Genomic DNA, 23,631 nt, shown 5'->3' on the forward strand with positions numbered 1-23,631 from the left:
AAGCAATCAACTCGCGTACCGCCCTGGAAAGAAGCGTTCAAAAAGGAAAAAACAAACCCAAAACCATCGCCAACGAAAACGGTGCACCTCCACCTCAATTCTCTTGCACATTCATCAAGCCGTTGGTCCCTCGCCACGTGTCAATCCAACAAAACCAATTACAGAATTTCGTCAAGTCTCGTCTCTCCCGCGCTGCGTGTTTCTCTCTCCCCATTTATTAATTTCCCCTTACTCGCTCAGAACAATTTTGCCTCTCGTCTTTCCTTAGACAAGGTTAATTAATCATTAACACCACAACAATTTTTTCCATTTGCCATTTTTCATTTTTCATTTTCTCTTTCTTGATCTCTCACTCGTTTGGTATAATTTTCTCTTTCCTTTGTTTTTGTTTTTTGTTTACACTTATAATCTCTTATAGATATTTCATTTCAGGCGAAGGCGATTTTAATTAGGAGCTTCATTTTCTGTTTGCCTTACTCCTAATTTAGATCAGAAGTACGTAAGCTTTGTTCTTAATTAGTTTCATTTCTTGTGTTTGTTTCCCGAGAAAATTATTTCTAAAGAAAATTCTCTAACCTCATCCGGAGAAGTTAATTCAAGGAAAACCTGTTTTGAGTAGTAACAGATTCTTCTAGAATTCAGGTCTTAGTTTCATTTCTTGTGTACTCTTTCTTTGCTGAGAAATTAATTCAAATGAAAATTTTCTCTACATACGGAATCAATACTTACTAAATTTTCGTGTACGTGCGGAATCATTTCGAGTTTAAGTTCTTTTGCTTTTGTACATTTATATAATCTCTTTTAGATAATTAGGAGCTTTATTTCTCTTTCAGCTGTAGATTCTCTGTTTGATTATTTGCTGCTAAAACACGTATGTTATATTAATTTCTAGCTAGTTTAATTAATTAATTCGTGCGTTTGTTTACTTGGAAAACGCTTTTAGTTGATTTCTAGCTTAGTTTTTATTTCCTATGTTTGTTTCCCAAGAAACAAACATTGGATTGAATACTAGCTAAGCTTCATTTCCTGTGTTTATTATCTGAGAAAACACTTTGAACGAATTTCTAGCTAGTTTAATTTGTTGCTTTTGTTTTCCGAGGAAACATGTTGAATTAATTTTCTAGCTAGAGTCAGTTTTTTTTTTTTTTTGGCGGAGAAATTAGTACATGTGGAATTAATATTCTAGCCAGTATCATTTCTTTTGTTTGTTTGCCGAGAAATTAAAACACGCTGAATTAATTTTCTAGCTAGTTTCACTTCTTGTGTTTGTTCGCCGAGAAAACAAGTTGAACTAATTAATCTCCAGTTTCTTTTAATTCTTGTGTTTATTTGCTGAGAGAGAAAAACGTTTGAATTAATTTCTAGTATATATGTGTTTGTTTGATGATGATAAAAATATAGGTATCCAGCAGTAGGTAGAAAATGTCGAATATGGATGCGGGGCTGACGAGGCGGCCGTCTAGAAGCGCCGCCATGACAACATTCTCAACGGAAGTGTTTGATAATGAGGTAGTTCCATCTTCACTCGGCTCCATCGCCCCCATCCTTCGCATTGCCACCGAAGTCGAAAGCGAACGCCCTCGAGTCGCCTATCTCTGTGCGTTACTGGTCCCGAGTCACGTTACGTGATACATTAATTACATTTTTATATATACTTTCTGAAAGTGCTTTTTGCGTCTTGTTTGTTTTGGTGAAATAAAAGGTCGGTTCTATGCATTTGAGAAAGCGCATAGGTTGGACCCGAGCTCCAGTGGCCGTGGTGTGAGACAGTTCAAGACATCTCTACTGCAAAGGCTAGAGAGGGTACTTGATTTACACTTTATTACTACTTTGGATTGGCTTTACCTATGGTTGGAGATTTTTTTTTTTCCTCTTAATAATTTATGAATTAATTAGACAAGAGAGGACATGTAATTATCTAGTCCTGGAAGTGAGTGAGTTAGAATTACCAAAGGTAACTGACAAGTCTTGCTTGTTAACTATAAAATAATAATTAATAATTAGATACTTCTTACTTATTAACTTGTGACATGTTCGCTGTGATGGTACTAATTTAAAAGTTAATTGGGATCATCTTGCCGTTAGTGATACAGCCCACACAATCACTCCAGTCCAATTTAAAAATTTATTATTATTTAACCATCAAAATAAAAATGATTATAAAAAAACATATTAAAAAAACTTTTTTTAATTTTTATTTAAGTATTGTTTTATAACTTATTATTCTCTTGTTGATGATACTTTTCTAATTCTTTTTTTTAGTTTAATGTATTTTCATACTTATATTAAAATGAAAAAGTTAGAGGAGGCAATATTAATTGTATTATTTTTTTTCATTCGTTTAATAATAAAATAAAATAATGTTCGATTCGAAATTTAATAGATTTAAAATTTAGAGCTCAACCATGCGAATCACTTTATAAACACGATTGCTTACTCATTTTTCATCCATTAAAATTTACTGTACTTGTCCTATTTCAAAATGTATTTAACTTATTATATTTGCTTTATATTAAAAGGATTGCTTTAACCATCTTCTTTTTAACAAAAGAAGATGACAGTTTGAATATGTAGTATTATGTTAAATATTTTTTAAAAATTCATTAAAATATGTTAAACTGATAACACGATTACAAGTTTAGCTCATTTAAATAGTAACATGGCATTAGTGTTTGGAAATGTAGACAAAGGTCATGAACAAATGGGGTCATACATATATTTGCTTGACACCCCTTTTGCTACTGTTATGGCTGTTTGTTTCCCATTTTGCTCCCGCCATGAGAAATAAGCAAATTCTCTGCGAGGGAGTACCGTAAGTAAAAAGGAATATTGACCAAGGCGAGTCCCCTTTTGATTCTATTATCATTGACGGGTGGTGTCTATTTTCCTGTTTATTGTCCATCTGTTGCCTTCTCCTTGTTCGTTGATATGCTTCCTTTAAATTTCTAATGTCCAGACTCTATCAGATTATCCGACTATAAATCAGTCGTTAATTACATCAATAAAGTTCTTCATTCAGACTTTTGACATAGTTTACTTGAGAAATCAGAAGAACTGATTTGAATTACATTATTGTTTGACAGGACAATGCATCTAGTCTTGCTTCGCGGGTTAAGAAGACTGATGCACGGGAAATACAAAGCTATTACCAGCAGTACTATGAACATTATGTTAGAGCGCTGGACCAGGGGGAGCAAGCAGACAGGTACTTCAATAATTTGATTTTCTTTGCCAATTTCATTATTTCTTTTTGGTGTGATTGTTGTTCACCTAAAACGTTATTCAGTCTACTAATTGACATGTTGGTTCAAATTCGTTGGCAGAGCTCAACTCGGCAAAGCCTACCAGACAGCCGGGGTTCTTTTTGAAGTTCTTTGCGCTGTTAATAAGACTGAGAAAGTCGAAGAAGTTGCTCCAGAGGTAATTCTGTTTCTAATTGTCCTACTTTAGCTTGTTCTGAAAGTTGCTATTATGATGCATTTGTCATGTTCTGTTCCTTTTGAATTATTAACAGTTTGATGGCTTAAACTTAAACATTTGTCAAATGTTATTCTTTGGAGCAGATTATTGCGGCTGCTAGAGATGTCCAAGAGAAGAAAGAAATCTATTCTCCATATAACATTCTTCCTCTGGATGCTGCTGGGGCTTCACAATCTATCATGCAGCTGGAAGAGGTAGTATACATAGAGTGTGTGTGCGTGAGCATGGGCATGTGTGTTTGCGAGTATGTGTATATTGTTACCTGGTGCCTTGTCTGTTTGATGTTACGTTATCTCTTCCCATACCAGGTTAAGGCAGCTGTAGCTGCATTGTGGAACACTCGTGGCTTAAATTGGCCAGCATCATTTGAACCGCAGAGGCAGAAATCTGGGGATCTGGACCTTCTTGATTGGCTAAGAGCCATGTTTGGGTTCCAGGCATGTTGTTGATGAAAAAAATTCATAAAAGGATGTCTTCTAACTTACAATCGGTTTATGACCTTAAAGAGGAGACTAGTGAGTTTGGTTTATTTTTGTGAATGCAGAAAGACAATGTCAGAAACCAGAGAGAGCATTTGATTTTGTTACTTGCTAATAGTCATATAAGGCTCCATCCCAAGCCTGAACCCCTTAACAAAGTATGCACCAAACTCTTTCTTTTAATTTTATTTGTTGCAATGATAATGTTTCTAGCACATGAGAGTTTTAGAAGCTTTTGGTGTTGAAACAAGGGTTTGCAGCTGTGGAAAGATCTATCTGTGTTTTTGTGTATATATACTGATGTGGATGTGTTGATTATCAGAAGTTAATAAAAAATTCATGTGATTACTTGTTATTTTTTCCATATGAATTTCACGTTCAAATGGACATTTGCAATGGTTCTGCACACCTTTATGATTAAGTTCTCCTGCCTATGTTCTCCAATGCTTGGGCAGTGGCTAAACTCATGTCTTTTGCACAGCTTGATGAACGGGCTCTAGATGCTGTTATGAGCAAGCTTTTTAAGAATTACAAAACATGGTGCAAATTTTTAGGACGAAAACACAGTTTACGGTAAATATAACAGTTCATCTGCCTTTTTTGTTCATTTTTTACAGCTTAAATCAAACTTCTTAGCATCACCCGGAACATTTGATGCTAAATATTCTTATCTTTTTCCACATAGGCTCCCTCAAGGCCCCCAAGAAATACAACAGAGAAAGATGCTATACATGGGTTTATATCTTCTGATATGGGGTGAAGCTGCTAATATTAGATTCATGCCAGAATGCCTGTGTTATATTTTCCATAATGTGAGTACCTATTGCATTGTTCAATTGGATTCCCTTCCTCAAAGTTTATTGCCTTCAATTGTTTGCTTCTAACGAAAAACATACATTCTGTATAATTATGTGTAACCTGGTATGTTTCAGATGGCATATGAACTCCATGGCCTGTTGGCGGGGAATGTTAGCATTGTTACGGGAGAAAACATTAAACCTTCTTATGGTGGGGATGATGAGGCATTCCTGCGGAAAGTTGTAACACCCATTTACCGTGTGATTGAAACGGTATGTCGTAGAACAAATACGCTGTCCTCACACGTGAAGCATTTTGTTCTCAATTTAATTCATTTTTTTGTAATTTATTTTTGTTCTGAGTATAATTTTTTCTGCTTTCATTATCCCAGGAAGCCAAGAAGAACAAAGATGGGAATGCTGCTAACTCAGATTGGTGCAATTATGATGATCTGAACGAATATTTCTGGTTTGTTTGACTTACCACAGGGTTCAAATTCAAATTCAGGATGCATTTGACTCTTTAATTCTCCTTGAATTGAGTTATAATTTGGTTTCCTTGATGCTCATGTAGGTCATCTGATTGCTTCTCTCTTGGTTGGCCTATGCGTGATGATGGTGACTTTTTCAAATCAACAAGAAACAAGGGACAGGTAGTCTTATATTCTAATAGTTGTCAATGCTTAACCCAAATTATTCCATTTGTTCTTCATTTGATGCTATTGATATTCCAGGGAAGGAAGGCTGTTCAAAGAAAATCTGGGAGCACAGGGAAATCAAACTTTGTTGAAATGCGATCATTTTGGCACCTTTTTCGAAGTTTTGATAGATTGTGGACTTTTTATATACTTGCTTTACAGGTATCCAGTAGCAGTAGAAATTCTAAACGGCTAATTTTATTATGTGTTTGGGATCTTTTGCGTGTGGTAGCAGCAGCAGTAACGATAATTTTAATACCGCTAACAAGAGAAATAATAACAATAACAATGATAATTCCAAAAAAAAGAAATCAATAACAATAATATTATGAACAGCAGTAATAGTAATATAATGATAGCAATAATAGCGGTAATATGAATGTTTTCAACTGTCTTGTTGCAGGCAATGCTGATTGCTGGATTTCAAAACATTTCACCAATGGAGCTATTTGAGATTGATAGCTTATATGCCCTATCTAGTATTTTTATTACAGCAGCCTTTCTTCGGCTCCTTCAGAGTATGGACTCTTGCTTAGTTGCTTTAAGGCTCTAGATGGAGCATGTACATATTTCTATGAAAGTATGCACCTTTAACTGCTCATTGCATGTAGAAATAGTTTAGTACTACTGGTAGTAGTCACTAGAATTCCCAAGAAATGTTTCACTCCTAGATCGTTAAGTTTGAGAAGTATAATTCTATTGTGATGCTTTAGTGTGGTCCTCATGGTCTGGCGGAAGCCAAAGTACTTTTTGTGTAAAACAATGTGTAAATAAATGAAATAAGTAATGTATCTGTAATCATGTAATTCATGAATAAAGCAAGAAAAACAGTGAAAAGTTTGGAAGGTAAAAGGAATTTGTAATCTTGTATGGTCATTAGTATTAACAGTTCAAAACGAATGGACTTCATGTATGGCTAATATGGACTTCATTGTCTTTTTTTGTTTTTTTTTCATTTTTTAGTATATTCTACCATAACTCTATTTTATCTTGTTTCTTTTATTTACTTTTTACTATTCCACTCTAACCACCCCCACCCACATTTGTTTTTTGGTTTCAGGTCTACTGGATCTCATTCTGAACTTCCCAGGATATCATAGATGGAGGTTCAGTGATGTGCTGAGAAACGTTCTCAAGTTGATAGTTAGCCTTGCTTGGGTCATTGTTCTTCCTATCTGTTATGTGCAATCCTCCAATTATTCCCCAGTTGACGTTAAAGGAATACTGCCATTTCTTCCCAAACAAAGTGGCATTCCTCCTCTATATCTGCTGGCTGTGGCTTTATATTTGCTTCCAAATTTACTGGCAGCTTGCTTGTTTCTTTTCCCAATGCTCCGACGTTGGATTGAAAACTCAGACTGGCACATTATTAGGCTTCTCTTGTGGTGGTCACAGGTAAGCTTCATCCCTGCTTTTGTTGTCTCCATTATCCCCACACCACCCGCCACCCCCTCGGGCATATCATATCTTGCAAAGTATATTGGAAGTATATTGCAATCTATAAATTGTTCTGAGACTAATTAGAAACAATCATAGCGCACTAGACAGGAGTTGATATTTTATTTTTCGTATCTTAGTTATTGTTTCTACTCTGTCAAAATAGAAAAAGTAAAGGGAAAATGAAAAGGTCAACTTTGTACATAATAAGGAAATAAGAAGACCCTAAAGTGAAGAAAGTTAATGTCACTAATAATCTTGCCTGTATTAATAACAATAATAGCAAGAGATCAGTTCTTGGAACAATTATTCATCCATTCATGTTCTTCACATGAGTTTACATGTTTTTTGTATTTTGGGACTTAAAATATATTGTGCAACGCCAACTTATTTGAGAATTTTCTCTAGTTTTAATTTGATATTGCTTACAATTAACATGAGGTTAAAATTCTGTGTGCTCTTTCCAAGTATCTTTTTGTAGCTATAACCCATTGTTCTTTTATCTACTCAAACGATCCATTTACTTTTTGCAGCCAAGAATTTATGTGGGCAGGGGGATGCATGAAAGTCAATTCTCTCTTATAAAGTGAGTACAATCACAGATAATTCATTTTATTGTTTGTCGAAAATCACTAAAATTTTCAAATATATTTCCAATTCAGGTATACTCTTTTCTGGGTGGTACTTTTATGTTCGAAAGTGGCATTCAGCTATTATATGCAGGTGTGCTCACTTGTCATTGTTATTTATTTGTTAGTAGAAAATCGGTGTTCGGTTCAATTTTGACAATTTCCTCTTTGTCCTAGATAAAACCTCTGGTAAAGCCAACAAAAGATATAATGAATATTAAACGCATCAAATACACATGGCATGAATTTTTCCCTGAAGGTACTTGTTTGGCTCTCCTTCATTTTCGTTTTCCTGTGTTGGAGCTAATTTTTCTGGCATATTTTTATTACAATCCACTTGTCAATGCAGGTAGTGGTAACTATGGAGCAATTTTTTCGCTCTGGCTTCCAATGATCTTGGTGTGTCTTACAATGTTCATTTCCTATGGTCTTTCTAACTATATTTTCAGTTTGTGCAGTTTATGAAGATGGACTCTTTTTACTGTTCTAATAAAATGTCTCTTGTTATTTGATAAATTTACTGCTGCAGATCTATTTTATGGACTCTCAAATTTGGTATTCTATATACTCAACTTTGTGTGGTGGTGTTATCGGCGCCTTTGATCGGTTAGGAGAGGTAATCCTTTTGAAAAATCATTAGTTATTAATGACATCTTTCATTTTGCAAAATATTGCATTATCTTATTCCATTTGATATGAAATGTTTGGGCATTTCTCTCATGTCCTTCTACATAAACGGTTTTCGAGTGAGCATGACCCCGTGGCAGAATAGGTTACTTGGCCATCTTGTTATCATTGAGTTGGGAAATTATATTTTGGGCCTGTGTTAAGAGTTAGAAGCTAGATGATTATGTGTCATCCTTTTATAGGCCATTTGCTTTCACCTTCAACTGTTTAACAGTTCTAATAGAATAGTGACAATGGGTCAAAATTTTTAAGTGACTACCAATCTAAAAAGCTTCAACTTAAGGAAAGGGCCCATCAATAGCATTTAATTGCATGCTCACTTGCAAGGTTGAATTTTCATTAACAGATTTATCAACTGGATTCAGACACGCTCGTGTATCTGACCTCGAGCTGATCCTACTATGGACTTGCTTTTGATTAATATAATGCTAATGCTACTTGACTTTTTTCACTAATGCCATGTTAATAGCTCTTAACAATAGTATATAAACTCTAAAATTTCCATTCTCAAAATTCATTTCACTCACATTTCTAAGGCAATATATATGGTGTTCAGAAACCAAGTCTAGATACTCTTAAAAAGGTTGATAACTTTTTAACTGTTTGTATATTACTTGTCTGTCTGTCTGTCGTATCCTCCAGCTTCTACAAGGCGTTCACAAGCTGCAAACTCTTCACTGAGCTAGAAACATTGAATATATGACTGACATTTCATTTATTTCTTATGGTTCTGAGAGAAGTGAGTGTTGATTTAAAAATGTCACGACGCTACAACTTCTTGATTTGTTCAAGCATTATGATATATATTCTGTCACCAACAAATTCTCAAGTTTTTTCCTTTTATAACAGATAAGAACTCTGGGCATGCTTAGGTCACGATTCCAATCTTTGCCCGGTGCATTTAATACATATTTGGTGCCGTCTGATAAGACACCAAAGAGGGGATTCTCCTTCTCAAAGAAATTTGCTGAGGTTTCTTTCATTAAACTATAATCATTTTGTAATTCTTTTAGGACTTCTGAGATTTAAAAAAAAACAAAGTCATTTTTGTATGCCCTTGTCCCTGAATAGGTCACCGCAAGCAGAAGAAGTGAAGCTGCAAAATTTGCTCAGTTGTGGAATGAAGTAATCTGTAGTTTCCGTGAAGAAGACCTGATAAGTGACAGGAAAGGCCCCTAACCAGGATAAACTGTTGTTTCATGTAGCCTTTAATTTTTTACTAATTTTGCAGTCGAAACTAAACTAGTTGGTTCTTTAACTCAGGGAGATGGATCTGTTGCTAGTTCCTTACACGTCAGATCCTAGCCTAAAAATAATTCAGTGGCCACCGTTTTTACTGGCAAGCAAGGTCCGTGTAATACCCTTATAAATATCAAGATTATTTTATTATTTCTCTGCTATAATTTCTCTGGCCTTGATTTCTTTTTCACTGTTGCAGATCCCAATAGCATTAGATATGGCAGCTCAATTTCGATCTAGGGACTCAGACCTGTGGAAGCGTATATGCGCCGATGAATACATGAAATGTGCAGTGATTGAATGCTATGAAACTTTTAAGATTGTCCTGAATGCTTTGGTTGTTGGAGAAAATGAGAAAAGGTTATCATTGACATTTCCTTCTTTCATGTTCCCTTTGGCATTTCTTAAAATTTTATATTGAATTGAACAAATATGTTGTCTAGAGGCAAGGCGTTTTTCATCCTTTTCAGTATCTTCCTACAGGTTTCCTTTAAAGTCCAGGATTCCAGCCTGTAATGATTTTCATTCTTTCCCCCACCACATCAATTTCACCCCCTTTTTCCTGCAAATTTGTAGTATGAAACTTGACTAGAGTCTTATCCACGTAATATCCTACTTAAAGCTTTTTCTGTCTTTACTTAATTTTGTTTTCCCTGTAATAGACTTCCCTGCTTGTGTTAAATTAACTTCTTTTATGCTATAAATCACTCTCCATATCCCTTTCATTTTAAGTTGCTTGAGTCTGGGCTTATCTGTGCTACCATATTAAATTGATAGTTCAGATTACGTAATGCAAGATATAACAGGAATAGGACTGTATATTTTGGTTCTTTCATTTCTTTTACTGCAGTTGCCATAAGTTGTTACAGAAGAATAATGTATTGCTGTATTTCCCCTTTTTTCAACTTTGGTTATACTGTAACAGGATAATCAACATCATCATTAAGGAAATTGAGAGTAACATTTCAAAGAATACGTTTCTTGCAAATTTCAGAATGGGTCCTTTACCTGCCCTTTGCAAGAAAGTTGTCGAGCTAGTTGCGATCTTGGTGAGTCATTTAAGATAAAATACCATTAGATGCAGTTTTCACTTTTAGTCAGCTGTACTTTTTTCAATCACGAGATCAGAAACCTACCTCTTTTTTTCATGTTGCAGAAAGATGCTGATCCATCCAAGAAGGATACTGTAGTATTGTTGCTTCAAGATATGCTAGAAGTAGTTACCCGTGATATGATGGTGAATGAGATTCGGTTAGCAAACTTTCTTGCTTTTCTTGTTACAGTAGTTATGGTAGAACGCATAAAAAATGTTAACATTATAACATAGTTTTATTTTTCATGAAAGCTAAAGATGATTTCTTTCAACATGTAACATCTATCAGGGAATTAGTGGAACTTGGACACAGCAACAAGGAATCTGGAAGGCAACTTTTTGCAGGTACTGATGCAAGGCCTGCTATAATGTTCCCTCCTGTGGGTACTGCTCAGTGGGAAGAACAGGTACAAATATACATGGAATTATATGTACCAGTTGCACCATTTATGATGTAATTAAAAATCTTAGCTTTCTGCAAAATCTGATACCCTCTCTGCTTTTTGCTGTTCTAGATAAGGCGTTTTCATCTCCTTTTGACCGTAAAAGAATCAGCCATTGATGTACCAACAAACCTTGAAGCACGTAGAAGGATCACATTCTTCTCAAATTCTCTGTTTATGGATATGCCACGTGCTCCTAGAGTCCGTAAAATGCTTTCATTCAGGTCTGATCTGCTATTTCTTCAAACAAGCACGGAGTAGAGATTCTATTTAAATTGAATTTCTTTTTTTTTTTTTGGGAGAGATGATAGTTGATATATCCTTCCCAAGTATATTCCATATACTCATAAAACTAATCTCTGTTCAATCTTTCCATGTCTACAAATTTTTTGAGGTAGTCATGCTAGGACATTCAATTTACATTGGGAGTTACCTGACAGACTATATTCTCAATAGTTTATGTAATATGGCTTTGACAACCTAAATTAACTTTTCTGCAATGAACAGTGTCTTGACTCCATACTACAGTGAGGAGACGGTCTATTCTAGAGCTGATCTTGAGTTGGAGAATGAAGACGGTGTATCAATCATATACTATTTGCAAAAGATCTTCCCAGGTACGGGGCAAACTTTGATGGTGAAAATCTATCTCTAACAGTAACTTATTTTGGTAGTTAAATCAATTTGTGTAATGACTTTGTCAGATGAATGGAATAACTTCATGGAGCGACTTAACTGTAAGAAAGAGAGTGAGGTTTGGGAAAATGATGAAAATATTTTGCAGCTCCGTCATTGGGTCTCCTTGAGAGGACAGACTCTGTGCAGGACAGGTAATGCATTATTTTCTCCTGTCAATTCTCTCTCAGTTTTCTCTCTGTTACTAATAGTTAATTCTGCTGCAGTTAGGGGGATGATGTACTATAGGCGGGCTTTGAAGCTTCAAGCTTTTCTTGATATGGCTTCTGAAACCGGTAAGCTGATATATTTAAGCACCAGACATGTTAAGCCTCTTAGAGTGAATCGATTAACAGGATGAGAAACTAATGATTTAACATTTTTCCCTTTTTACTAATTCTTATGGATTGGATGAAAAATAATTCTTTAATGAGCTTTTCAACTCTAGGGATGAATTGGAAGAGATTTTGGTTCCTCCTCTCTCTTTCTCTCTCTCTCTCTCTCTCTCTCTATATATATATATATATATTCTTTCTTTTTATTCTCTATTGAGGTTTTCAACTCTAGTGATGAATTGGAAGATTTTTTTTTTTTTTGGTTCCTCCTCTCTCTTGTTTTCTTTTTTCTTATTATTCTTTAATGAGGTTTTCAATTGTAGGGTTGAATTGGAAGAGAATTGTTTTTTGGTTCCTCCTCTCTCTCTCTCTCTCTCTTTCGTTTTCTTCCTTTCTTTTTTCTTTCTTTTTCTTCTTTTTGGAAAAGAATGAACATATTATTTAATCAAGATTAGAAAAAAGAAAAGAATGGCAGTGCTAACAAATGTTTTGGAAGATTATTGAAATATGTGATTCAATCCTCCATATTCAAGCTTTTAACTTCTGATCCCATTAACTTTATTTACTGGAAGAAATTGGAATGGTTAGACATTCAGTAATGGAGGTCTGATTGTAAATGTACTTTCAGCTGAAAAACCAGAATGATTAAGATGATCCGGGACCATAGTGTTTATCGGAAATTGAATTAGGAAATTAAAATTTTCTTGATGAGTATAATATTAATCGTGCATGAATACACCGGAACTATGTTAGCTCTAGAAAACCATGGGCCGTTCTGTTTCCTGAACCATTTTGTTGTTTTCCTCCCCTCATTTTTTTAATTTGAAGGTACTTTTTACTCTTAGAAGGATGAGATTTTTCTCCTCATTTAAATTAATATTTACAGTTGAAAACAAGTGAATTCTTCCCCAAGCTCTGTTTACTGTTCTGCTGTTTACTTTGTTTAACCAAGCTCTGAAAATTGACTTTCAGTCTTAGGTATTTAATAAATCATTGAAAGATTAATCAGGATCACAATTTCGCCACTGAAAGATTGAGGTGAATGTTTTTGATTCACTGTGTTTAAAGGAACAAAAACATGCATGAAGTTCAAGAATTCAAGAATTTAGTGCCTCATACCAAAGGCCTCTACAATTTTCTTATGCACATACTAGTGATTTAGTTCATCCTTTCCTAAGATGCAGCTTAGTGTCAACTGAAGTGGCTATACCTGGGGGATATTTATGTTGGCTTCTGATGCTTTCTCATATGAGCAGAGATACTGGAAGGTTACAAAGCCATCACAATTCCATCCGAGGAAGAAAAGAAAAGTCAGAGATCCTTGTATGCTCAATTAGAAGCAGTGGCTGACATGAAATTTACTTATGTTGCTACCTGCCAAATCTATGGAAATCAGAAACGGAATGGAGATCGTCGTGCAACAGACATTCTGAATTTGATGGTCAAGTATGTTTTGTCTGCTGAAGTAAAAATGATTGTACAATCTCCCTGAGTTATTTTGTTCAAGACTCTAATTCATGTTGGTTCTTGTGTAGCAATCCATCTCTTCGTGTAGCATATATCGATGAGGTTGAAGAAAGAGAAGGAGGCAAGGTACAAAAGGTATATTACTCTGTGTTGGTGAAGGCTGTTGATAATCTTGACCAGGTAATTATCCTTTGAATATAGTGGAATTTTGGGCTTATGGTATTACATTTGCTGATTGGTTTTCTAAATCCTCTAAAGGAAATCTACCGTATAAAATTGCCGGGTGCCGTAAAGTTAGGAGAAGGAAAGCCTGAAAATCAGAACCATGCTGTAATTTTTACACGAGGAGAAGCTCTTCAGGCCATCGACATGAATCAGGTAAAACACTACATATTGGATAATTTGCTGCAATTGCAGTGTCTTCTGGGCAACTCTAATGATTTGTTGCACCAACTTCTTATAGGATAACTACTTGGAAGAAGCTTTCAAAATGCGTAACCTTCTAGAAGAATTTAATGAGGATCATGGAGTGCGTCCACCTACAATTTTGGGTGTTCGTGAGCATATCTTCACTGGAAGGTTGAATGAAAGCATTTTTGTGGTTTCTCCTCCCCACTTCCATGGGAACTATAACCTTTTTAATCCCGTTTAGATGATACATTATGAGTTAGTTCTGACATATTGTTTCATCTCTGCTGCAGTGTTTCGTCTTTGGCTTGGTTTATGTCAAATCAGGAAACAAGCTTTGTGACCATAGGTCAAAGGGTTCTTGCGAGACCATTAAAGTAAGTTTTGTCCATTGTACTTCCTTTTATTAGATAATAATTTTAGGTACAAAGAACTGCAGTGTTACTTCTTTTGAAGACACTGTAAATTGGAGTGGTAGGGGGAAAAGAAAAGGTACAAGAATGGAACCATAAGCTTATTTTGGTGGGATTCTTCTATTGTTTGAATTTCTGAATTTTATTTATTATGTCAATGAAGTCTCTCAATCTCATAACCATTAATGATGACAATGTATCTCAAGTTATTGTTTGTTGGTTTTAGGGTTCGCTTCCACTATGGTCATCCCGATGTATTTGATAGGATCTTCCACATCACACGTGGTGGCATGAGCAAGGCTTCTCGGAATGTCAATTTGAGCGAGGACATCTTCGCTGGTAAGCATCTAAGATATCAGTTTCTTAAGATGCAGGTTATTTTAATTTAGTTTTTGATGCTTATTTTGCTCATTTAGGTTTCAACTCCGTACTAAGACGAGGGAATGTCACTCACCATGAATATATTCAAGTTGGGAAAGGTCGAGATGTCGGGCTCAACCAAATATCCCTCTTTGAAGCAAAAGTTGCATGTGGTAATGGGGAGCAGACACTCAGCAGGGATATCTACCGATTAGGACATCGTTTTGACTTTTTCCGCATGATGTCATTCTACTTCACAACTATCGGGTCTTATCTTAGCTCACTGGTAATTCTCATTTTCTTGCTAGCTGATGATGACTGGACATATACATGGTGGAAAAAATAAAATAGTTTATTTTTTATAATAATTAATAATTCAAATATTAGTGGACCACAATTGGATGGAGAAATCTTTTATTAGAAACCTGAAATACAGAATTTTATAAAAATAAAGTAAAAAGCCTTATTGAGTTGCATAAATCTAGATGAAAAATATGTTAAAGGAAAAATGTGAAGAAGATGAACTAAGAATCATATGATCGATTTTGTACACAAAAGACCAGCTATAATTTATAACCTTCATTATTGTTTGTTTTCATTTCTTGGTGAAAAAAGGGCTTTTAGAGTTGATTCTTTTTCACCTATTCTCAAGTTCCACTTGATGCTATAATAATATTAGTGTCACAGCCTTCCATCACTATGAGGTGTATAAGTTCCCATTTCCATAGGGTTGAGTAGTTCACTTTAAAACAGTCATTTATGAGGAGGAAGTATTCTTATTGATAGTTGCTGACATTCTGAATGCATTTAAGTCTAAAATATTAGTCAATACCAGAAGTGTGCCCCAGTGAGCTAGTGAGAGAGAGAGAGAGAGAGAGAGTTCATCCTCAGAAGATTATCTTTGCATTTATCGGAGGGTTGTAATTTACATTTCAGACAATCAGAACAGTAATAATCAAGATGAATCCATACGGAGAATTTGATTTTGCATGCTGAAATACACCTTTCTCCCAACCAAAAATAAATGATTGAAAGCCCAATTTTCTGGCATTTAACTTTTATCTCTTAAACCGAAAGTCTGATATGAAAAAGACAATTCTGAATCTCAAGTAACTAAGCATTCGTAGCATAGGCTGCAATTGGAAAGTTTACTGATTTGGTTTATATGACTAATGGAATTTATTCAGCTAATGATAATTTTCATATTATCATGCAGTTGATTGTCTTCACAGTATATGCTTTCCTGTATGGAAAACTTTATTTGTCATTAAGTGGATTGGAGGAGTCGATAGTTAAGTTCGCTGAAACCAGGAAAGATGATCCTCTAAAGGCTGTCATGGCTCAACAGTCCCTTGTTCAATTAGGTCTTTTGATGACCTTTCCCATGTTCATGGAGATGGGACTGGAGAAAGGGTTTAGATCTGCATTGGGTGACTTAATCATCATGCAGCTTCAGCTAGCTACTATTTTCTTTACTTTCTCTCTCGGGACGAAGGCTCATTATTATGGGCGCACTGTGCTGCATGGTGGAGCAAAGTATAGAGCAACTGGTCGTGGTTTCGTGGTACGACATGAAAAGTTTGCTGAGAACTATAGGATGTATTCAAGGAGTCACTTTGTGAAAGGGTTGGAGATTATGATATTGCTTATATGTTATTCAGTATATGGTAAATCGACAAAAAATAGTACAGTTTTTGCGGTCATCACATTCTCATTGTGGTTCTTGGTGATATCTTGGGTGTTTGCTCCCTTCCTTTTCAACCCTTCAGGATTTGAGTGGCAAAAGATAGTGGATGACTGGGATGACTGGCAAAAGTGGATTGGCAGCAGGGGAGGAATTGGTGTGCCAGCAAACAAGAGCTGGGAATCCTGGTGGGAAGAGGAACAGGATCACTTGAAGCACACTGGGATTTTAGGACGCGTGTGGGAGATTATTCTCTCACTACGCTTCTTTATCTATCAGTATGGGATTGTTTATCAACTAAATTTGACAAAGAGTAGCGAAGCTGGTGAAGATTTGAGCATCATTGTGAGTGTAAATGAGCTCTTCCTTTGGCATTTAATCTATTTTATTTCAGCACTGTTTGATTTTACTTCCAAAGCACTAAAATAATTCCATATTATTTCCACCATTTGAAAACTGGCATAGTTTGAATTATAACATTGCAACAAACCAAAAAAAAAAAAAAAGAATGAGAAAAGGATGCGCATGCTTTATTGAGAGAAACATTGATTGAAGTTATAAATTTTTTAATGGTTTCCAAATATTTATTTTTTCGTTTCCAAGTAAACATTGGATTCTAAGTATGACATTATGCGAGTTGTCTAATATGCATTTGCGATTCAGGTCTATGGCATGTCCTGGCTGGTCATTTTTGCATTGATGATTATCTTAAAGGTTAGTGCTCACGCTTAAAACGCTTATTCTACATCAGGAATATCTGATTTCTGGTCATGGCTAGACTTCAATTTATTGACCGGTGCAACTTTATACTGCAGATTGTGTCTCTAGGTAGAAAGAAGTTCAGCGCAGATTTCCAGTTGATGTTTAGACTCCTTAAATTGGTTCTGTTTCTTGCTTTCACGGTCACTTTAGTCCTCATGTTTCTTTTCCTCAACCTCAAAGTTGGAGACCTCCTTCAGAGTTTGTTGGCCTATTTGCCAACTGGTTGGGCTCTTCTGCAGGTATTTGACCGATTTCCAAAATATTCTTTTTATGTCTTTTCTTTTCGTTTCTCTATGTAGTAAAGATTTGAATAAGGTCTTAAACGTCACACGCTAATGACAGCTCATTTTTTTAGTTTATATGCATTTGCATGTTGAACAATGATCCTTTTTAGTTGGATAAATGATCGTGGTTCATCCATCATGTATACATTTTAGCCGACATGTTGAACCATCATCTTCTTTGATACGATGTTATACCCAGTTGCCAATAAGAAGAGCGTGGTTCAGACATCATTGCATAAGTTTTGACTGTTTGCAGTGTTTTTAAACCTCTTTCCACTGATAAGTAGCTCTTTGGCTTGGTCATATCAGAACTATGAAGTTTCAATTATTATACGTCATCAAAAGAGGCTTCATTTGCTTTATTTCAATAAATATCTGAAGTAATATGAAATAAATCTCTGTTTACTTGAAACTGAATTCCCCGTTTACTAATCCTATATTGTCAAATGATCAGATAGCACAAGCATGCAGGCCAATCGTAAAGGGTCTCGGAATGTGGGGCTCTGTTAAAGCTATTGCGCGAGGATATGAGTACTTGATGGGGCTGGTTATCTTTGTGCCCGTGGGTGTACTGGCATGGTTCCCCTTCGTCTCCGAGTTCCAGACCAGGCTGCTCTTCAACCAAGCCTTCAGCCGTGGGCTTCAGATTCAACGTATTCTGGCTGGTGGAAAGAAGCAAAACTGAAAAACTAGCATTTCACGATTATTATGGTTGTAGAGATAAGAAAGCAGAAAACAGCAAAAGGGGATGTGCATGGTTTCATCAGTTTCAGACGAGATCAAACGTCGTGAAAGAGATTAATTCGACACCAAAATTTCTCCTCCAACTGCTCAAAACCCGCGTTGGAGTGCTTTATTAGAGAGTCATCGAACTTTTTGGCCTTTTGTGACAATTAAAAATCATCTACATTTGTTACTCTATTATATCAAATACTTGTGTATATGATCTTGTGTATTAGCAGCAATGTGCTATAAGAATCGTTATCTTGGTGACATTAATTTTTAATTTTTTAATAGTTATACCATGCTTGCTTAGTTTGTATTTTATGGGTTACAAATAGAATTTCATTGTTTAAATTAGAAATGATAAGATTAATAATTAACTGTGATTTGAACCAATCATTTACGGCATCAGTTAGGATTCACAAACTGACCATCCCATGCATAATATTATCATTTTGTTAATACCTGTGTCTAAAATAATACAATTCAGCGCAACAAAATCTGACTTCAAAACTTTCTTCAATCTTCCAATGACTACTATTATAATTAAAAAGTAATATAATACCGGCCACCATGCATCCGAAATCAAAACTATCATTGTTATTTCTTATGCCATGCGTAAAATCTAAGAGTCGTCTCAGAGGCCACAACCCGCGAGCTGCGCTTTCTTTTTATTCCTGTTGATGGTTTGCTATCTTTGTTTTGATGCAACTGCTTTGTTACATGATCAAAATGCAATTCGCTAGAGTTCATCTTGTTTCAGTTCATAATAATATTTATCATTTTTGTTGTAACACAAATCGTGATGTGAGATGATCATCTGCTTGAGCAGTGCATTGTAAGCCTCTGATTTGTTATCTTTGATGGAATCTCGATGTTGTCTCGGCGATTCCTAGGCCACGCTGGTGCTGATCTGCTGCTGTTCTGCACTGAGGTGAAGAGATTCTGTCTTTGAGTATTGTACGTGATCAAATAGAATACTGTTGTGTTGTCTTTGATTCTCAATCTAAAACCAAAATAAATGACCTATATATACAATTAATCTTGATTATTTCTGTTCGTATTCACAGGTACTAGTGAATTAATCTCATCATTGTCGGCATGGAATTCAAATAAATAGTCAACAACGATACACCCAGCAGCTGCCTAAAAAATGCCAAAGCATTGCCTACAAACTTCTGTCCTGGAACTATCGGTGTGGCCAGCTCTCGTCCCTGTCGTGTATTTCTATAGGCGGCGGCGGCAGCGGCAGCCAAATGGTTCTTCTAATTTCTTTGAGGCTGGTTTGCTAAAGGAGGCCTTCAGCAAAGTTCTTGCGCCATATTACCATGTTGCTGGAAGATTGGCAAGGGATAACGAAAATGGCAGAATTGAGATTCAGTGTACGTAATGGAGAGGGAGTCTTGTTTATGGCGGCTGAAACAAGTTTGTGTTATTGATGATTTGGGTGACTTTGAATCAATCTTCAAGCTTCAGAAACTTGTTCCAACAGTTGATTATATACTGAAGATATATATCTTCTTATCCATTACAGGTGGCACAGGTGAACAGTGATATTTATTGAAGCAGAAAAATCTGATAGGGCTGATACTCAGAGAAACAAGTTAAAACTGGTGTCCAGTTTATTCATTTAATTGAAAATGGAGTTCAATATATTGGCACCAGTTTTACCTTGTTTCTATCGACGCTGTCTTAGCACTTTGTCTCGATCTTTATCATTTTTCTTCCTCTATGTATAGACCATCAGTAACTCATTTCAAGTGGGGAGGAATTTGTCTTAGAGTTGGTCTGCACCGTACATTAATCGATGCAACTTCTACTTTCCAATTCATTAATGCATGGGCTAAGATAGCATGTGGTATCCTTATTAGCAATCCATCGTTCGTTGATCCGAAGTTAGTTGTAAATGTTGGGATCTCAACTTCGCCTAAATTTCATCAATACGACACCATCATCCATGAACAACTTCCCTACTCAAAAATTTTAAAAAAAAAAAAAATTCAATTAAATCCTAAGCCTATTTTCTCCCCGTTCCTCATTGCTCAAATCAACAAGCTTAAGGAGAAATCAAAGAAAGATCATGAGCCCACTATCAAGATTACTAAGTTTGAGATCCAAGCAGCACATATATGGCGTCGCATGTGCAAAACACATGGATTGTCGAATGATCAAGCCAGTAAGTTATACATGGCCATAAATAGACGATCAAGATTTAATCCTCCACTCCCAACTGGGTATAGTTGCCTTATCGGTTGATATCCAATCAGAACCATCGTGTTTTACAACAGAAAGAATTCATAAAACTTTGAAGCAAATGGATGATGAGTATTTGAAGTCAGCTCTAGCTTATCTATTACAACTACTTGATCTAATAGTTTTAAAAAAGGATCACACAGTTTTATGAGTCCTAACCTCAGTTTATCTAATTTGTGTCATATGCCTATTTATGAAGCAAATTTTGGGTGGGGGAGGCCAATATTTTTAAGGCTACTTGTCACTGCAGACGCAACAACACACATTTTACCAAGTCCTAGCAATGACGGCAGCTTATATGTGGTCATAGACTTGGAAATCCAACACATGAGTAAGCTCTTCAAGAAGAAGTTTTATGAGATCTCTCATCTCTGGCTAAGGGTCTTGACTAAAATTTTAATCCACCTTTTATGTGAATTTTATTGCCTGTACCTCTTCAATTGTGTGAAATTTTAGTTTGTTGTTTTTATGTTATGGTCTTTACCTAAACCTACCCAAGGAGAAATAATCCGATGAACCTTAAAAGTTATAGTAATAAAGTGTTTGTTGAACACTAATTGTTGTAATTTGTAAATTATGTTGATATGATTTTTCAATTGTATGATGAAATTTATGATATTTTTAATAATTTTATTAAAATTATTATTTAAAAATTATATTTACTACATACTATTAACTTTTATTTTATAATTACATCTTTTTTTTTCATAGAAGCTATAGCATCCAATCCCAAATAGGACTAAAAATAATCCTTTTACATATTGTTGTAATTTATTGTAACTAAGAAACAATTTCTGTCATGAAAATACTTTATAAATTGTCATAAATAGTACTAAAAACTCATTTGAGAGAACAAAAAAATATTTTCGAGTGTTTCTTAAAATGAAAAGGTTTTGTTGGCGTTGGTCTAATAGAGAAAAATGATTTTGTATTTTTTTCCTCATTCAGTTTAAGTTAGAAAACTTCAGGACTGGTTGGATAAAAATTCCCTAACTTGTGCCAAATCCAAACCATATAACTGTCAATTTATTGCGTAAAAAAAAAAAAAAGTTGTGTTTGGGTATTTTACAAATTACTAGAATCTAGTTAATAGCTTATAAGATGTTTCCAAAAAAATAAATAAATAAACTTATGTCCAAATCTTAAGTTAAAATAGCTCAACGCTATATGATATCAAGTAAAATCAGTAACGTAAGTGTTGTTCATTTGTTGAAAGGCATTTAAATAAATTATGCATATAGGAAGAGTTTTTTTTTTAATATATTACAATCATAGCGTTATTGATATTTACAATCAGAAATTAATCGGGACTCTCCTGAATAATCATATTACAGTACAGCCTAAATGTCAACCATCACTTAAAGCTGGAGGGAGATGGATTCTACACCAATATGGGGAGCCTACTAGCCCCCATTATATGTAATAATTAGGGTTATTATCATTTTACTATTTTAAAAATTGTCAAATATCAAATGACTACAACAAGTATTGTCTCTTATCATTTTCCTACTATATCTTTATAAAAATATCATTTTACTACTTTTCTGTTATAACCGTTAGTTGACCAGTTAGTTGACTAACAAAATATCAATTTCACCCTTTATGATTAAAAAAATTACTCGAAACTTATTTAAAAAATAAATTTATAATATATTTATTAAAATGGATATAAAATACCAACATAATTCTTTTTGCTGGAATTATGAAAATGAAGCTTATTTACAAAATAAATTTGTCTTATTATTTTTTTAATGAAGCTTTTTTTTAAATCATGAAGGGTAAAATTGGTATTTTATTAGTCAACTACTGGTCAACTAATGAGTAAACTAACGGTTGTAACGGAAAAGTAGTAGATATTTTTATAAAGATATAGTAGGAAAATGATAGGAGACAATACTTGTTGTAGTCATTTGATATTTGGTAATTTTTAAAGTAGTAAAATGATAATAACCATAATAATTAAGATTTGCAAAAATTTAACTGTGATTTGATGCTTCTTATTAATTCTATATTTTAAAATATAATAGTAGGATGTGTGATTTGTGACCCATAATCTTTACAACACAATTGTGACATGTGTTTTCTTTTGCAAAACATACCCAAAGCCCTTGATATATTAGCAAAAATTAATTTTTTTTCTCACTTCTATTTTAAAATACATTAAGACCTTCGATGATGTTTAAAATAGTAATACCTAGAGGCTAAAGTCACTTAAGCCGATATTATTTAGGTGTTTCTTAGACAGATTGTATAATGATTGACTATGAATTTTCACGCGTCAATGTGGTGGCACAAATGTTAGATGAAAGAATTATATGGGCATAATAAGTTTTGTTAATTGAAAGAGTTCAAAATGAACCCCAATGCTTCATAAAACTAGCAAATGATTAAGAAGAAAAGAATGCAAACCTTTCGGCCTCTTCGGCCTTTACATTATTAATTACTCGTTTATTTTGGTTTGGTGGTATATGCAAGGGGCTTTATATTTTTAATTATTTATTTATTTTCGCTTGGTAGTGTTAATAAAGCTGTAAAATTTAACAAAAATTAATTATTTGACACGAGCACAATTCGAATAAATTAATATAGGTCATCAAATTTGATATGATAATTAAATGGATTGGATTCGAATCGACACGATTTTTTTTTTCTTATCAGACTAAGGTTAAATATCTTGAAATCAATTTGTATATTCTCATCATCGAAACTTAAATATTGGACATTATTTTATTTTTTCTTTTAATTTGGGATGGATGAACATATATATAGTATTTCATTTATAAAATTCTATATAGATTTAGAACTTTTATAGTATAAATGTGTACTATTTTATATATTACGTATATGTATTGAGGTGCAAATTTTTTATGTAAATCTTGTTAAATATATAGATGTTAAACAGGTTATTGGGTAAACCCTTTTTTTTTCGTATTAGCTTAGGGTCTTAATATTTTGAGACAACTATTATATGGGTCGTATTTGGGTCAGTTTAAATTTGACGTGACACGAACACGACCATTAACCCGTTTTGCTAGTTTTAGTGGTATATGCAAAGAATTTCAACCAAATTCATATTTATTCAAATTTTAGATAATAAAAAACAAACGCTACCAAAGTATCACTATAGATAAGTTAGTAAATCACTAAAAATTATAAATAAACCATTGTAGAATTTAACAATATCACATATTGAGTGATATTTAGAAATTTAATACTTAAAACAAAAAGCTTAAATTGTGATATTACATAACTTAATCCCTCCTATATCAAATTCATGGTACCGCC

The 23,631-nt window shown here is 34.4% G+C and overlaps 1 protein-coding gene, 1 non-coding gene and 2 pseudogenes across 2 annotated transcripts; all 4 read left to right on the plus strand.

The window, feature by feature from the left end:
- Nucleotides 1-207: 207 nt before the first annotated feature.
- Nucleotides 208-18,356, plus strand: LOC18042000 (callose synthase 5). Its single transcript, XM_024183170.1, is given in 44 exon segments — nt 208-273; nt 433-495; nt 1,402-1,597; nt 1,703-1,803; nt 3,084-3,205; nt 3,324-3,420; nt 3,564-3,674; nt 3,789-3,917; nt 4,025-4,117; nt 4,441-4,532; nt 4,645-4,771; nt 4,892-5,029; nt 5,149-5,225; nt 5,331-5,409; nt 5,491-5,616; nt 5,858-5,972; nt 6,515-6,849; nt 7,425-7,477; nt 7,554-7,614; nt 7,698-7,779; nt 7,870-7,919; nt 8,050-8,136; nt 9,057-9,179; nt 9,279-9,383; nt 9,385-9,555; nt 9,646-9,806; nt 10,372-10,495; nt 10,603-10,697; nt 10,829-10,946; nt 11,055-11,206; nt 11,490-11,599; nt 11,687-11,812; nt 11,885-11,953; nt 13,249-13,438; nt 13,528-13,639; nt 13,718-13,837; nt 13,923-14,038; nt 14,161-14,244; nt 14,507-14,619; nt 14,697-14,926; nt 15,857-16,669; nt 16,988-17,038; nt 17,140-17,325; nt 17,825-18,356. Coding segments are annotated over 42 exon segments (5,883 nt in total). The 5' UTR covers nt 208-273; nt 433-495; nt 1,402-1,422; the 3' UTR covers nt 18,089-18,356.
- LOC112098711 lies at nt 11,882-11,961 on the plus strand. Its single transcript, XR_002905820.1, has one exon. It is a non-coding gene; the product is annotated as a small nucleolar RNA J33 (small nucleolar RNA).
- A 297-nt stretch (nt 18,357-18,653) lies between the features above and the next one.
- On the plus strand, nt 18,654-19,793 carry LOC112097749 (annotated as a pseudogene).
- A 31-nt stretch (nt 19,794-19,824) lies between these two features.
- Nucleotides 19,825-20,802, plus strand: LOC112097995 (annotated as a pseudogene).
- Nucleotides 20,803-23,631: the final 2,829 nt, after the last annotated feature.

Source organism: Citrus clementina, unplaced genomic scaffold, assembly GCF_000493195.1.
Source record: "Citrus clementina cultivar Clemenules unplaced genomic scaffold, Citrus_clementina_v1.0 scaffold_5, whole genome shotgun sequence".
Taxonomy (NCBI): domain Eukaryota; kingdom Viridiplantae; phylum Streptophyta; class Magnoliopsida; order Sapindales; family Rutaceae; genus Citrus; species Citrus x clementina.